At 38.5% G+C, this 13,926-nt stretch overlaps 1 protein-coding gene across 6 annotated transcripts; it reads right to left on the reverse strand.

Annotated features, from left to right (window-relative positions):
- Positions 1–1,051: 1,051 nt before the first annotated feature.
- Positions 1,052–4,649, reverse strand: LOC107803654 (uncharacterized). Of its 6 annotated transcripts, XM_016627435.2 has the most exons (7): positions 4,336–4,649; positions 3,480–3,544; positions 3,240–3,341; positions 2,773–2,949; positions 2,136–2,234; positions 1,793–2,056; positions 1,052–1,478 (listed from the first exon to the last, which is right to left on the reverse strand). In XM_016627435.2, exons 3-7 carry the CDS (start codon positions 3,297–3,299, stop codon positions 1,176–1,178), a joined length of 903 nt encoding a protein of 300 aa, XP_016482921.1. In that variant the 5' UTR covers positions 3,300–3,341; positions 3,480–3,544; positions 4,336–4,649; the 3' UTR covers positions 1,052–1,175. The 6 variants fall into 6 exon arrangements, with proteins under 6 accessions (XP_016482921.1, XP_016482909.1, XP_075097063.1 ...); XM_016627423.2 differs by lacking the exon at positions 3,480–3,544 and having other exon boundaries at positions 4,336–4,648; XM_075240962.1 differs by lacking the exon at positions 3,480–3,544 and having other exon boundaries at positions 1,793–2,038; positions 4,315–4,644.
- Between the last annotated feature and the right edge of the window lie 9,277 nt (positions 4,650–13,926).

A 13,926-nucleotide genomic window follows, 5' to 3' on the forward strand; every position in this document is an offset into this window, starting at 1 on the left:
TTTTTACTTTCGATTTGAAGGGTTTTCCACGTTAAAATTTGGAGTTCTTTACTTTCTTTATTTTCGGGTTTGCCTCTTTCTCGACATAACAATGGTATCAGAGCGAGGTTTAAGACAGGTTCAGTTCTAGCTACAACCTATTTGACGCTAATCATTATTTTTGTTTGAGAAATTTGACCGGTATGCTACGCACGTTAAGACAAACTTTGTGGTGGATATTTGGAGATGCGACTTATTGAAGATTATGTGAAAAAGGTGGATCAAGTTTATTTTGTCAGAAAATTCAGGCCAAGGGGGAGAATTGCTAGATGTTTGTCCAAATTTTCTTACCATAATTGGTTTTCCTATCTCATGAAAGAAAGGACAACATATTTACCATAATTGGGTTTTCCTTCTTGTAGAAGGAAATTACAAATCTCTCATATTTGGCTAGTCTCTTTTCTTGTAGGAAAATGTTTAAAGTTCTATAAATTGAAGATCCATCATTCTCATTCAGTAGCATCCACAGTGTAGCCATAGGGGGCTTGAGAGTCTTGTTTAGGGGGAAAACTTTACGGGACAAGTGTTAGTGTGTCACTTGTGTTTGTCTCTTCGTGAAGTTGTTCTCTTTATATTTTGTACTCTCTTTTATTATAGTGGATTGCTCATCTCCATATGTGGATGTAGGTTAATTGGCCGAACCACGTTAAATGTTTGTGTCTCTTTTGGTATATTTCTCTTTTGTTGTTGGATTTATCGTCGTTGAAGATTTGTTTTGCTAGCTTCCGCATGACACCTGATTTTTTTCGGTCCTAACAACAGGTTGGGTTGAAAGGCTTCCTGCTGCTATTGAGTTAAACCAAGAAGTAAATCTCGAAGCAGACATTCTTCATTCCCCCCTTCTTTCCTTTGCTCTGTTATTTGTATATTTATTTATTTCTTATTCTTTCATTTTTTATTTTATGAAGGTAGTTGTTCAGGTTGTGTATACCTCGACTAATTCATCGAGTACGTGGTACCTCCCACTAGCGCAGGTACTAGGTAATTCGATAGATCACGACTTAAACAAAAGGGAACAAAATCACCTAACTTGTATAGCATAATCTGGAAGTGCATTTTTTAAGATCTTACATTTCTTGACATATTTTTAAATCAAGTTAGACATAGAACAATAAGCTGGTACTCTAGCAAAACATCTAAGTAGCTATGGCTGGTGGAGCAATACATTCAGGATTTGCAGCAACCTCTGCTGCATAGTAGCCATTAGTTTCAGGGTGGAGCTTGTCAAGACTCCAAAACTTGGCAGCTTTCATATCATCTTGAACCATTTTCCTTGAGAACTCCTCATGATCATAGTTTAAAGTTGCTTTTCCTCCAAACTCAGTTGGTAAATTATCCATGTCAAAGTATGACTTCATTAGTTCCACACTATCCTTGTTCTTTGGATAAACAAATTTGACCTTCTGAAATGTTTTGGTATCCAGAAAATATTTGACTATCTGGAACAAGAAAAAAAAAGATCAGCATTAATAAAAGGTAAGATCATTTATTGAGTCACATCTCTACTTCCTATAAGAAGTAATGAAGTTAGTATTTTTCTCAAGTGGAAAATGCTGTCTTAGGCTGTCAATGATATATACTGGTATCTACATTGTCAGCTTTGGCCTTTTAAAACAGTAAACATTATACAATCTGCAATGTCAGAACACTTGAAATAACTGATTAATTTGAAGAATTGAAAGTTCTGCATGGTTTTTGGTTTGATCAAGTAACAGGTAAGGGGTGAAAGAAAAAGAAAAGATTCAGATCAAACCTTCCAAAATGCTTCAAAAATTCGCGGAGGGTTGTACAGAAATGCTATAGCAAGTCTTTCAGGGTAGTGGTTTTGCAAAATATTGACCGTCTCACGAGCAGATTTGATGGGAACATTATTGGTTAGAGACCATCCTGTGAAATCTATTAACCAAGCCATTTGCTCTTGACCTTCTGGAAGATTAAGAATGGCATTCTCTATCAGATACACCAAATGCTTCATCTGGTTGTCTATTGATGTCGTATTCTGAAATATAATCAAGAACTATAAAACTCTGATTCAAGAATATCTCAGCAGTTACAATAAGACAGAGTTTGAACACTTCAACTTGCTTTTACATCACCTGCATTCCTGGTCTCAAGATAAGAACAGTTCTCCCATCGCGGTCATGGAAATTTGCTCTGAAAGCTTTCCCTGTCTCACCTTCAATTGCAACTTCATTCTAACAGATTGCAATAGCATTATATGGTCAGTAAATACAAAAGTACCAGCAGTTCAGAGACAAAAATCTACAGATGGAAAGGCAGAACACTCAAAATACTGTATACATACTCAATAACCATCTATTGCCAACACGATTAACTAAGAAAATGGCAGTCCGATGCACAAAGCATCCCGCATTCATGCAGGATCTAGAGGAAAGGCCGCACCCTAAGGGATATGATGTACACAGCCTACACTAGTGCAAGCATCAGTGGCTGATTCCACGGTTGAACTTGTGACTTATAGGTCACACGGAAGCAACTTGGCCGTTGCTCCAAGGCTCCCTTTCAACCAACACGATTAACTATGACAAATAAACCGTTGGTAAATAGAAATAAAGGAGACAATCACAAAAATGTCAAATCTTTCATGTATGCAAAATCACAACAAATGGTTTATCATGCAGTTCTGTTTTCTTCCATTCGTCACTGATGACCACATATGTTTCTCATCGACAAGAAGATAACCACAACATACAAATTTATCTCTTTTCTTACCCAGTGGATTTCCTCAGGCTTAAAAGTTGACCTCCATTTTAGGGACTCTTCCAACATCTTCTTTGATTTATCCACATTCCAGTTTCGTGCTTCCAAATATCTCCTTAAACATGCATCGCTGCAGTACTGTAAGCTGCGCCCTGATAGCGGCTCCAAGGAAGTCCTAAGCTCCTTAACCTGAGATAAAAATGGCAGCCTCTCACTCATATATATAATCTGATTAGAACAAGTAAAAAGCAGGCTATGATTTGAAAGTTAGAGTACATTCACAGTATCATCCTTTGAGAATCTTCCCATTAAGCATAACTACGAATTTATAAATTAAAAAAAGAACTAGTTAAATGCACAAGTCAAGAGTACAAAATTTTCCAGAACCAACTATGATCTAATTGAACTCTGAGAGAAAAGTTTTACTGAAGAAACACTCAGATACAGGAAGCTTGAGATACAAATATAAAACTTTTTACCTTGTGCTGTCGATCCTCCCCCTCATGATCAGTATGGGAATGGTTCTTGCGACGAAACATGATAAATACTACTGCTACTGATGTCTAATACTTGAGATAGAACTGTACAGCAGAACCCATATGAACAAGGTGAGGACTTTTAACCAATCGACTACTATTAAGATTGAAATTCCCATGCATCAACAAATACATTTTCATAGATAAAACTCCATAAAACTAGACAAAGGGAACAGGTTTTACTTGGAAGTAAAGAAACATAGTGCTGCTGAAACTCAATTCTATTTGACAGTCATAAGATTTCCCATCTGCAAATACATTTCATAACTGAAATTCCATACAAATGATGCTTTAAATTACCATGGCATAAGTAGGGCTAAAAGAATTGGCATTTCATTTTCAAGCGAGCAACAGTAAAGTTGTCTATGTGTGGCCTATAGGTCATGGATTCGAGCCATGAAATCAACCACTAACATAGGAATCTGAAACTACTTTTGATTAACAAATTGTACAAATTGCTGCAACATTAATGACTAGCTTCCTCTTTATAGGCACAGATATTTTTCTCTCCAATTGGTGATTTAAGGCAAAAACAATCAGCCTGCCTTTCACCTATGTCACAAGGTCAGATTAGTAAAGTTAGATGGTAGACCAGCTAAAGCTTTCTGATACACAGAAAGCTTGTGGTCGTTTTCACTCCATGGTCTACCTACAACAAAATGGTAATTTTGTGACCTTTCCAATAAAATACAATATGGTAACCAATTTGGCACTAGAAAACTAACAGGCTCCAGATAAGAACATTTATATATCCCAAATCTAGCTTTTGCCTTTTATTACTATCTGTTTGAAGCCAAAACCAATTACCCAACATGAGAATTACTCACATAAATCAACACATTCAAAGAGACAAAGAGCAAACAATCAATAGATCCATCAACTGCAATACTCATAGGCAGATTCAAGATTTTAAGACAGTGAATACAGACAATAAGCACACACCATATATGCATTTTTTAGAGGTGTTTAACTATATATTGAATCAAAGACAGTGAATATTAGTTAATTCATGTCGTACCTGGGGAGAAGAAAACAGTACCTGGGGAGAAGAAAACAGAATGGTGGGATTTTCAGCTATTCTATCACGAATATGTCATGCAACTTCTTTTAAAAATACAACAATATATATACTTCAGTTATAACTAGCTGGTTTCTCCCTCAGACACATACAAAGAGCAGAGTCAAGAGTATATATATTAAGTGTCTGTATATATGTGAATATTTTCTAAGAGCAATGCACAGCAATAACAGAAAAAGGACAAACAGATTTTACAATTAATTAACATTAAAAATAAAGGTACTCGTTTGGATCCTGGGATGTAACATGGTGTAAGTCATAGCCGCCACATGGCATTTAGATCTATAAAATGAGAGTTTTCAGGGAAGTTTCCACCTTTATAATTTTTCATATGCTCTTTTAAATTCATGATATAGTACACTGTTTTTATTTTAGAATCTCATAATATTTCATATTAGTTTATTTGTATTTAATTTTTGCAACTTCAGAAATTTTTCAAAATCATTAAACTATATATATGATGCTTTCTCTATTGCCCTATTTTTTTCAACTACTATTTTAATAAATTCTACTATCATTAATATAGTGTGGAAGTCAAATTAGCACTATGTCAATCATCCCTTCTTATAAGGCTATGTTCACTGATCGCGCAATTTAAGATATTAAGTTAATTATATTAATGATAGTGAAAGAACATATTAAGTTGTGGTTGGAAAATTATGACAAAACAAAATTAGTAAATCAGACAAAAAGTAATAGAGCGATGTTGAAAAATTTGGAACCTTCCAAAATAAAATAAATCAATAATATCAATTTCCGCAGTCAACATGACATATTCAAACTGGAATAAAAAATGATTTCGAGTTCTATTGACTTTCTGAACATTATTGCTCATATTCCATCTTCCTATAATTTGTTAACTATGCAAAAGAATACTTGAGTAAATTTTATCTCTTTCCCTTGAAAATTTTTTCCTAATTCTAATTAAACAACTTTGCCTAAATATTTGTTATTAAACTGTATTTGTAAAATAATTCTAGAAATATAAATGAACATAAACATAAATGAACATAAACAGGAATGAACTACGAAATAACAGAAAACCAATTCGAGCCCACTGAATTTACAGTGTTTCCTTAAGGAATTTAATCCCCTCCTAGTACCCAAGGTTATGGATTATTTCCTCCCAGGATAGAACGAATTACACACTGGTATAGTGGTACTTCAAACCCCAGTATTTCAGCGAACACAAAGTTCGGTAGCAAATCACACTTACTGTTGCTTTGTTTGATGTTTAAACTGTGTAGAAGGAGGAGGAGAAACTCAGAAAATCGTATGAAAATTCTCAGAATAGCCTTGTATTTATAGCCAAAGTTGGGCTGAAATCTGAAGAGGTGCAACTCTTCAGAGTGGCTGTTTATGCAAAACGGCCTCAGCATAAATGTCATTACATAAATGGTTACTTACTCAACAATAAAGAGGGAAATTTAATATTCTGTTATTAAAATAAATATTTAATAATATTTCTGTTAATATTTTACTATTAACAAGTAAATTTGGTCCAAAAAATTAATCAATCAATCATTTGACCGAATCTGAATCCGAAGCCGAAGCCGAAGCCAAGCGAGCGAGCGAGCGACGAGGCGCGAGGCTTGCCTTCTTCTCAACTCTTTAAGAGTTAGAAAAATAGCAATTGCTTATATACCCATAAAAATCTCTTCATCTTCCAATATGGGATAATGTCCCTTTGCCAAGGGGGGAAAGGGGGGGAAACTTAAAATTTCACTCAAAAATTTCATTTCCCTCAATTTCACATTCACCCTCTTTTAACTATTTAATATAATTAAATACATAAAACCCAACAATCCCCCACATGAATGGGGAATGGCTATATCACGGAAATATGCATGAAAATTGTGTGATTCGCAAGTAAGAATTAATTGCATCTGGATAAGTAGGTTTCCCTTTGAACTTTCCGTAGTGAACTTATGTCGGATATACTCGATCAATCGGTAGATTTGATATCTTTGAACCGTCGAACTTTGATGTATACCTAGACAACCATAAGTCACACAACCAACCCTTAACCGACTTTGGTTCTCATTGTTGTGTTTGTTTCAGCCACGAACACCGCCTGGTTTCATAAGTGCATAGAGAATTGGCCTTACAAAATTCTCCTTGAAGCGGCTAACACTTCACACTTACATAGGTGATTCCTAAACGTGTCATCATGTAGATACATGTAACGACCCGATCGGTCGTTTTGAGCTCCAGCGCGTCATTTAGCAGTTTGAGGCCATGAGCAGCTTCATCTGAGGTATATTGACTTGTGTGTATGGTCAGAATTAAAATTCAGGAAGTTTGGAGTCAAATCTAAATGGAAATTCTCATTTTGAAAGCTTAAAATTGAAGAAATGAACTAGGATTGGAATTTTGAGTAAACGACCTCGGAAGTAGGATCCGAAGGCTCCAGAAGGTTCGTATGATGATTTCGGACTTGGGCGTATGCCCTGATCGGGTTTTGGATAACTCGGGAGCGTTTTGGCGCCTATTGTGGAAGATAGCATTTTAGAAGAAATTGCATCAGTTTGGCTTAAAATGCATTTCAGTGTTATTGATGTCCGTTTGGAATTCCGAGACTGGGAGTAGCTCCGTATGGTGATTCTGGATTTGGGAGCGCGATCGGAAGTGAATTCGGAGGTCCGTAGGTCATTTTGGAGCCATTTGGCTAACTATAGAAATTTGAAGGTTTTTGAGAAAATTCGACCGGAAGTGGAAATTTTGATATCGGGGTCGGAATGCGATTCCGAAAGTTGGGGCAAGTCTGTAATGTCGAATGTGACTTGTGTGCAAAATTTGAAGTCATTCCTGAATGATTTTGGTAAGGTTTGAGACACTTAGTCTCTTTTAAGGAAGCTTAAGTTGGAAAAGTCAACCGGATATTGACTTATGTGTTAGAGCGCTCGAAATGCGAATTTTATGGTTTAGATAACTTTGTTAGGTGCTTTGGGACTTAGGAGTGTATCCGGAATATTTTTGTGATGACCGGTGTAGAATTAAGCTTGAATCGGCAAAGTTAGTATTTTGGCGAATTCCGGTTGATAGGTAAGATTTTGATTCGAGGCTTGGAATGGAATTCCGAGAGTTTCTGTAGCTTCGTTATGTCATTTTGGACTTGTCTGCAAATTTTGAGATCATTCGGACTAGTTTTGACGTGTTTCGACACCGGATGTGAAAATTAGAAGTTTCAAAGTTCATAGGCTTGAATCCGAGGTGAATTTAGTATTTTTGCGTTGTTTTTTGGTGATTCGAAGAAACAACTAAGTTTGTGTCATATTATGGGACTTGTTAGTATACTTTGTTGGGATCCCATGAGGCTCGGACAAATTTTGGAAGAGTTTTTGGAAGATTTTTGCCGTTTTGAGCATAAATGTAATGATCTAAAGGTTCATTTTTAGTTCTAGAGATCCAAATTTGAGTCGAGACTTCCGGAATTTTGATAATGAATTATAGGACTGATCTGAAAATTTTGGTCTAATTTCATCAAGTCGTGATTGGGTTTTTGACGCGAAACATGAGTAATTGTTTAACGAGCGAAATGGATATCGCACTGGGCAAATGAGCTCTGAATTGAGTTTCGATTGAGGGTTGTGTTCATATTATTATTTGTGACTCATAGGAACAAGAATCGTCTAATTCCGAGTTTGTATGAAGGAGTTAGAGCCTTTTTAGTAAAATTATAGAGTGCTGGTGCATCAGGTCTGGTGTGGCACTTTTAGCGACCAGATTAGCAGCTTTAGCGACCAGATTTGGGTCTTTAGCGACCATATTTGCTTATTAAAAGCTGCTGCATTTCTGCTCATTTTTGTTTACCTATTTTCTTGCGAAATAACACGGTTTGGGGCGATTTTTGAGCAAGAAATCATGAGAAATCTTGAGGTAAGTCACTTGTGATTATTTCTACTCCATAATATTGAATTATCATCGAATAATCCGACTAGATTATATGTTTTTGAGGTGTAAATTGGGAATTTTGGACCTAGGGATTTGAAAATAAGATTTGAAGATTTGAGGGATCATTTGAACTCCGATTTTGGTAAATTTTATATGTACGGACTCGTGGCGAGATGAGGAATCCGGTGATGTAACTTTTGTAATTTTTTGAGAAGTGAGCTCGGGGCTCGGGTTTTGCCAACTTCGTGATTTTTAGCATTTTTCGAGTATTTTCGATTGGGTATTGTTCCCTTAGTATATTGTGATGTATTCGCTCTGATTTTGGTTAGATTCGACGCGCGTGGAGGCCGATTTGAGGGGCAAAGGCGTCGCAAGCTATAGATTTCACCGGTTCGAGGTGAGTAATGATTTTAAATGATGCACTGAGAGTTTGAAACCCTGGATTGAACAACATACTGCTATGTTGAGATGAGACACGCGTTGTATGACGAGCGCGGGGTCATTTACTATTGGGGATTGTGACTTGGTCCATCCCAGTTGATATTTTTACCGCGTAATTGATAAAGATTTATTGTTTTTCACTATGATTGGGGCTTATTGCCATATTTGGGCTTTGTGCCAATTATCTGAAATCTTTTGTGAATTTACATCACTATTTTCCTCACGAATTGAAATATTATTTGAACTCAGTCCAATTGAATTTTATTATTTTGTGAACTCAGCTACATTTATACTCAACTCGAGATTTAATGATATTTATAATGTTGTTGAGCTGAGCACTATTGTTTTACTAATGCCCAAGAGGCTTATGATTATTTTCTGGACTGATTGAGGTCGAGGGCCATACGTGAGGATATGTTGAGTGATGTGAGGAGGCTTTCAGGACTCGAGTGTTATGTGAGGAGGCTTTCAGGCCTCGAGTGTGATGTGTGAAGGCTTTCAGGCCTATTGATATTGCGCTTGGGCTGTAGGAGCCCCTCCGGAGTCTGTACACACTCCCAGTGAGCGCAGGGTACCCAGGTGAGTTGGGAGTGGGCCCGAGAGGCTGTCGCTTGTGTGTGGTGAGTTGGGAGTGAGCCCGAGGGGCTGATGTTGTGTGCTGGTGAGTTGGGAGTGAGCCCGAGGGGCTGATACTATACTGAGATTTACATATTGAGCCCGAGGGGAAAGCTTTTGATTTATCCTTACTGTAGAAATTATTTGTCTTTACTGTTTTAAAAGAAGAATTATCTGATACTCACTGTTTTATTGTATAACTGATTTTACTGCTTGGGATAGCGCTATATTGTGCCGTTATGAGATTTCATATTTTCAGTCTCTATTTATTTTTATTACTCACTGGGTCGGAGTACTCACATTACTCCTTGCACCATGTGTGCAGATACTGGCAGAGCTGAGTTCGCTCCTGAGCGCTGATTCTTTCCAGGTCAGGCGGTGACTAGGAGTAACGAGGTAGTTGTTGACGTCCGCAGCCCCATTTTCTCCCTTATCTTGGTTATTTATGATAACTCCAGACTTTGTAAAATATTAGTAAACTCTGTAGTAGCTCATGACTTGTGACACCCCGATTTCGGGCTGAGTTGGGATGGTTTTCCTTGTTCTATCACGTTTATTTTGCATTTAAGATTATATTGCCCATGATTTAGACTTATTCCTGCTAAGTAATTATAAGGAGATGTACTGTTTTGTTGATTGGCTGGCCTTGTCCTCACGAGAGGCGCCATCACGACCGGGTTGGGATTTTGGGTCGTGACAAGTTGGTATCAGAGCCTAGGTTACTAGGTCTCGCGAGTCATGAGCTGGTTTAGTAGAGTCTCGCGGATCGGTACGGAGACGTCTGTACTTATCCTCGGGAGGCTGCAGAACCTTTAGGAAAAACTTCATATTCTTGAATTCTTAATCGTGCCTCCTTGATTCAGCTTGAAAAAGTAACTTTTACAGTTCCTTCCACATATTCGTATGCGCGAACGAATGCTCAGTATTAGATGTGCCTTGATGGCTTGTAATTCCCCGATCGATGGGCGAGGTGTAATCTCTGTGAGTTTGATGTTAGGCCAGTCGGGAGGACTTGAGGCCGGATCATTGCCTATGGCTTGAGCACCGGGGTGCTGATTATGTGAGCAAGTGTTTTGAACTTATATGTTCGGTATTGTCCCTATTAGTGGGAATGATAGATGGATAGCTACGTGATGAGTATGTTACAACTGCGAGATGCATCTATATGACTTGGAAGTGACGATGGAGACCTGTTGGTTGATAGGTGGACTATTAAGTGTTTGATTTTTCATTGTGATGCTTTGTCAAGTTGTGGATGTGTTGTTAGGATGGTTTTGGTGATTCTCTGGCAGGTGGATAGGCCCAATTACAAAAGAAACTCTGCCGAAATTTTTGAAAAATTGGGGACTTAGTAAAAAAAAGAAAAAAATTGTCGCCTAATAGTGGGATTAACTATTGTGTGAGTGAATGAATGAGTGAGTTTAATCTCACCATGGTATTACGGCAGCAATAGTGTATATGTGTTGTGATCTATGGCTTCGAGCCAAGTTGGGGAGTTTGCTATTGATTAGATAATTGTGCGGTCATGTGCTATGTTGGTTCCGGTTCGAGGCATGCTGGCGAATCAGCTCTGGTTACTAAAATTGGTCCGAAGATGGCACGAGTGAGGGAAAACTTGGACAAAGGCTACATAGTGCTTTATAGATGTGTGAGAATCACAGTATGTCTTAAGCTGTCGTTGGTAAAGAATGCTCAGTGCATGGAGCAGGAAGATGTTTGGTTGTACTGGAATGAGGTCATACCCTGCGGTGTTAAAGTGCTAATGAGGCACGTGTGGTTATGTTCCTTGGATCAGGTGAATTGCATTTTGAATAAGAGTAAATGACTTGAGAGAATGGTTCTAATGTATTCAAAAGTCGTGTAATAGTGGCTTTGAGCTAAGTGGGAGAGTCCCACAGCTTACGATTAGGTTGCATGGTTAATTACCTGCGTGAATTCTGGTTATTAGTGTATTGATGGGTTATTGCGGCTACGGAAAAGGACCATGAGTGGTAATTTGAGTAAATGAATTGTTGAATGCATGTTATGGTTAGCCTTATTGGCTCATGTTCAGACTTGAGGGAAGATTCATGATTTATGCCTCGTATAGGTGCAGGCTTCGAGGGAAGTGATCCCGCTGGGTGCTTCATAGAGAGGGTATTCATATGTTATAAAATTCAGTGGAGTGGTTGCATTCGGGGCCAAGTCGGAGCGGGTGGCTCTCAGTAACGGTCCTCATGAATTCAAAGGGCAAAGTGTGGTGCCTAATGATGTCGACATTATAGATACAGATAAGAATCAAGCTTTGTAGCAGCTTATGAGAAGGTGCCCAAAATGTTCTATAATATTTTGACTTGCGGTGTAGCATTTGGGAGATATGAAATGGTTCGTGGGATTTGAGACAGCATGGTCTCGTGATTCAAGGTCACTCCGGAGGAGTGCAGATGGAGTATGTTATGTGTTGAATGGAGAAGTATTATTTCCAAGGCAATTAAGGGTAAATTGGAAGGAGGTAGGTTGATTAGCCATAGTTGAATTGGCATATTGGTGTCAGTGATCAGTTCCTTCAGCATGAGCAAGTTATGCAAGTGATTTGTAGCGGTACGTGTGAGGCTTGTCGGCCACCGTAATTGATTTTGTTCAGAAGCATTCTTCTGTTATGGCTTGTTATGTGGAGGCAAATCCCGGAAGGGTTATGGTGGCTTGGACCACTACTTAGATATTGGCATATTCGACGGTTATGAGAATTCACCTGTATGTTGCTATTGTTCTCCCGAAGTAAGTTAAATGGAAAGTCTTATGTGATGAAATATTAGCCTATCGGCGGTTCCAGAGTTGTGATGGAAATCATGTCTATCGTATATCGGCACGTGAGGTGCAGTTAGTGGTATGGAATTTGAAGTAAGGACCAAGGTCGCAGTTTGGTCAATGACTGTGATGTCACAAGCTCGGATGAGCAGGAAAGGAGTTCTAGTGTTTTGAGTAAGATGGGTATTGATGTCAGTATCACCTGAGACCGGTGTTCTGTGAGAAAGGCTTTGCATCATGGTTAGGGATTCTTGATCACTTTTCAGCGTTAGTACAGCCAGTGGTTTGAATATGCGAACCCGTTAATTATTTCGGAAGATGGTGGGAGCTTGTCCCACAGGAAGATTGTATAAGTGTGACATGTAGTCACTTGATTAATTAGAAATTTAAACCAAGTATGAGGATTTTGGTAATAACATCCATTTGAGAATTTATGCCTAGAGGGCACTCTGCTTATTGGGTTATAGACCTGTGAAATATTATTGGCCTAGCTTGGCACGATCAGGATCGACTTGAGGTCGGGGGATAGATTTAAATGTGGAAGTGAGCCTTACGTCAGGCCAGTTGTGTTTATTTCAGCAATGCGCTCTTTATGGAAGGATAGTCGCGGTCTTATTTCGTGGTCAGATAATTCATGTAAAGATATATTGCGATGTATGAGTTGTGAGACGGCTTGGTAAATTCCTTATGTGTTGAGGTTCCGCTCAGCGGTGATGTTATATGAGCAGGATGGCTCTTGAGACTTAGATCATGTATCGCACCTCAGTTGTGCTTGAGTTGTAGCCTATAACGCTATATGTTTCCTTGGGAATGGTATTATGCACCATAGTGTGTTTATGACCGATATTCGGTATTTGGATATGGTGAGTTATTCAGCTCGACGTGTATCTCCTTATGTGAGTTCTATATGTAGATCGGGTGGCACGCCGCCAAGGGTATGTTGTTTGGATCGGGTTGCGCGCCGCAACAGTGTGATGTTCAGTTCAGTGCCCATATTTGCTTTTATGTGTTCTATTTCCCTGTTTTCTGAGGAAGTCCATGTTAGTGCGTGAGTTGAGTAGTTCCTCCCAGAGTTCGCCTTCCTTTTGTATCGCGTTCGAATTGGTAGCCCACTGGCACATTGTGGCGTCTTGTGGGATTTTTGATTATGTCCAAGGTGACTTATTGCCTGAGCAGTTCGTACTGGGTGAGACGAGGTTACTAGATTTGGGGTCAGTGCAAACTGATTATATGAAGTATATTATAGAGCAAAGATCATTCTTTGGTTTGAGACAAGGTAATGGAACTTGTCAGGAGTATAGATCCAATGAATTGTTGATTCAACTGTTGATTATGAATTTCGGCACATCTCTTCAGTCGTATCGGTGTTGTAAAAACTAGAGCAAGACCTATGTAGGTCATGAGATGCAATTGGAGCATCAGATTTGTGGAATTTCGACTATTATGTTTAAAGAATGTTATTGTGGTCCTATGAGTAAAGTGATGCAAAGTGTGAATTCAGCAAAGTTATGCAGCCATGTTTGGGTACAGCGTGTGGAGATTGATATGGTGGTCGTATGATGGAAACATGCTTGGCAGGAAATTCAGGATGTTGGAATTGGACCTAATGGCTTATTTGCTTGAATAAGGGAGTATATCTACAGAGTTATCGAGCTAATGTGATCAACTGAGTAGTGGTAGCACGGGAAGGTGCAAGAAGTGTTAAACAAGTGATTTCAGACTACTTCAGTGTAGTTCTCAGCACATTCGAGGACGAACGTATGTTTAAGTGGGGGAGATTGTAACGACCCGATCAGTTGTTTTGAGCTCCGGCAC

This window comes from Nicotiana tabacum, chromosome 20, assembly GCF_000715075.1.
Source record: "Nicotiana tabacum cultivar K326 chromosome 20, ASM71507v2, whole genome shotgun sequence".
Classification (NCBI taxonomy): domain Eukaryota; kingdom Viridiplantae; phylum Streptophyta; class Magnoliopsida; order Solanales; family Solanaceae; genus Nicotiana; species Nicotiana tabacum.

What these genes read in the sequence shown, in the direction of transcription:
- LOC107803654 (XM_016627435.2), bottom strand. Translation starts at nt 3,299, where the DNA reads ATGTTTCGTCGCAAGAACCATTCCCATACTGATCATGAGGGGGAGGAT. An exon ending in GGGAGGATCGACAGCACAAG is followed by an intron (nt 2,950 to 3,239) that starts GTAAAAAGTTTT and finishes TTTTTATCTCAG; the next exon opens with GTTAAGGAGCTTAGGACTTC. An exon ending in TTTTTGAAGCATTTTGGAAG is followed by an intron (nt 1,479 to 1,792) that starts GTTTGATCTGAA and finishes TTCTTGTTCCAG; the next exon opens with ATAGTCAAATATTTTCTGGA.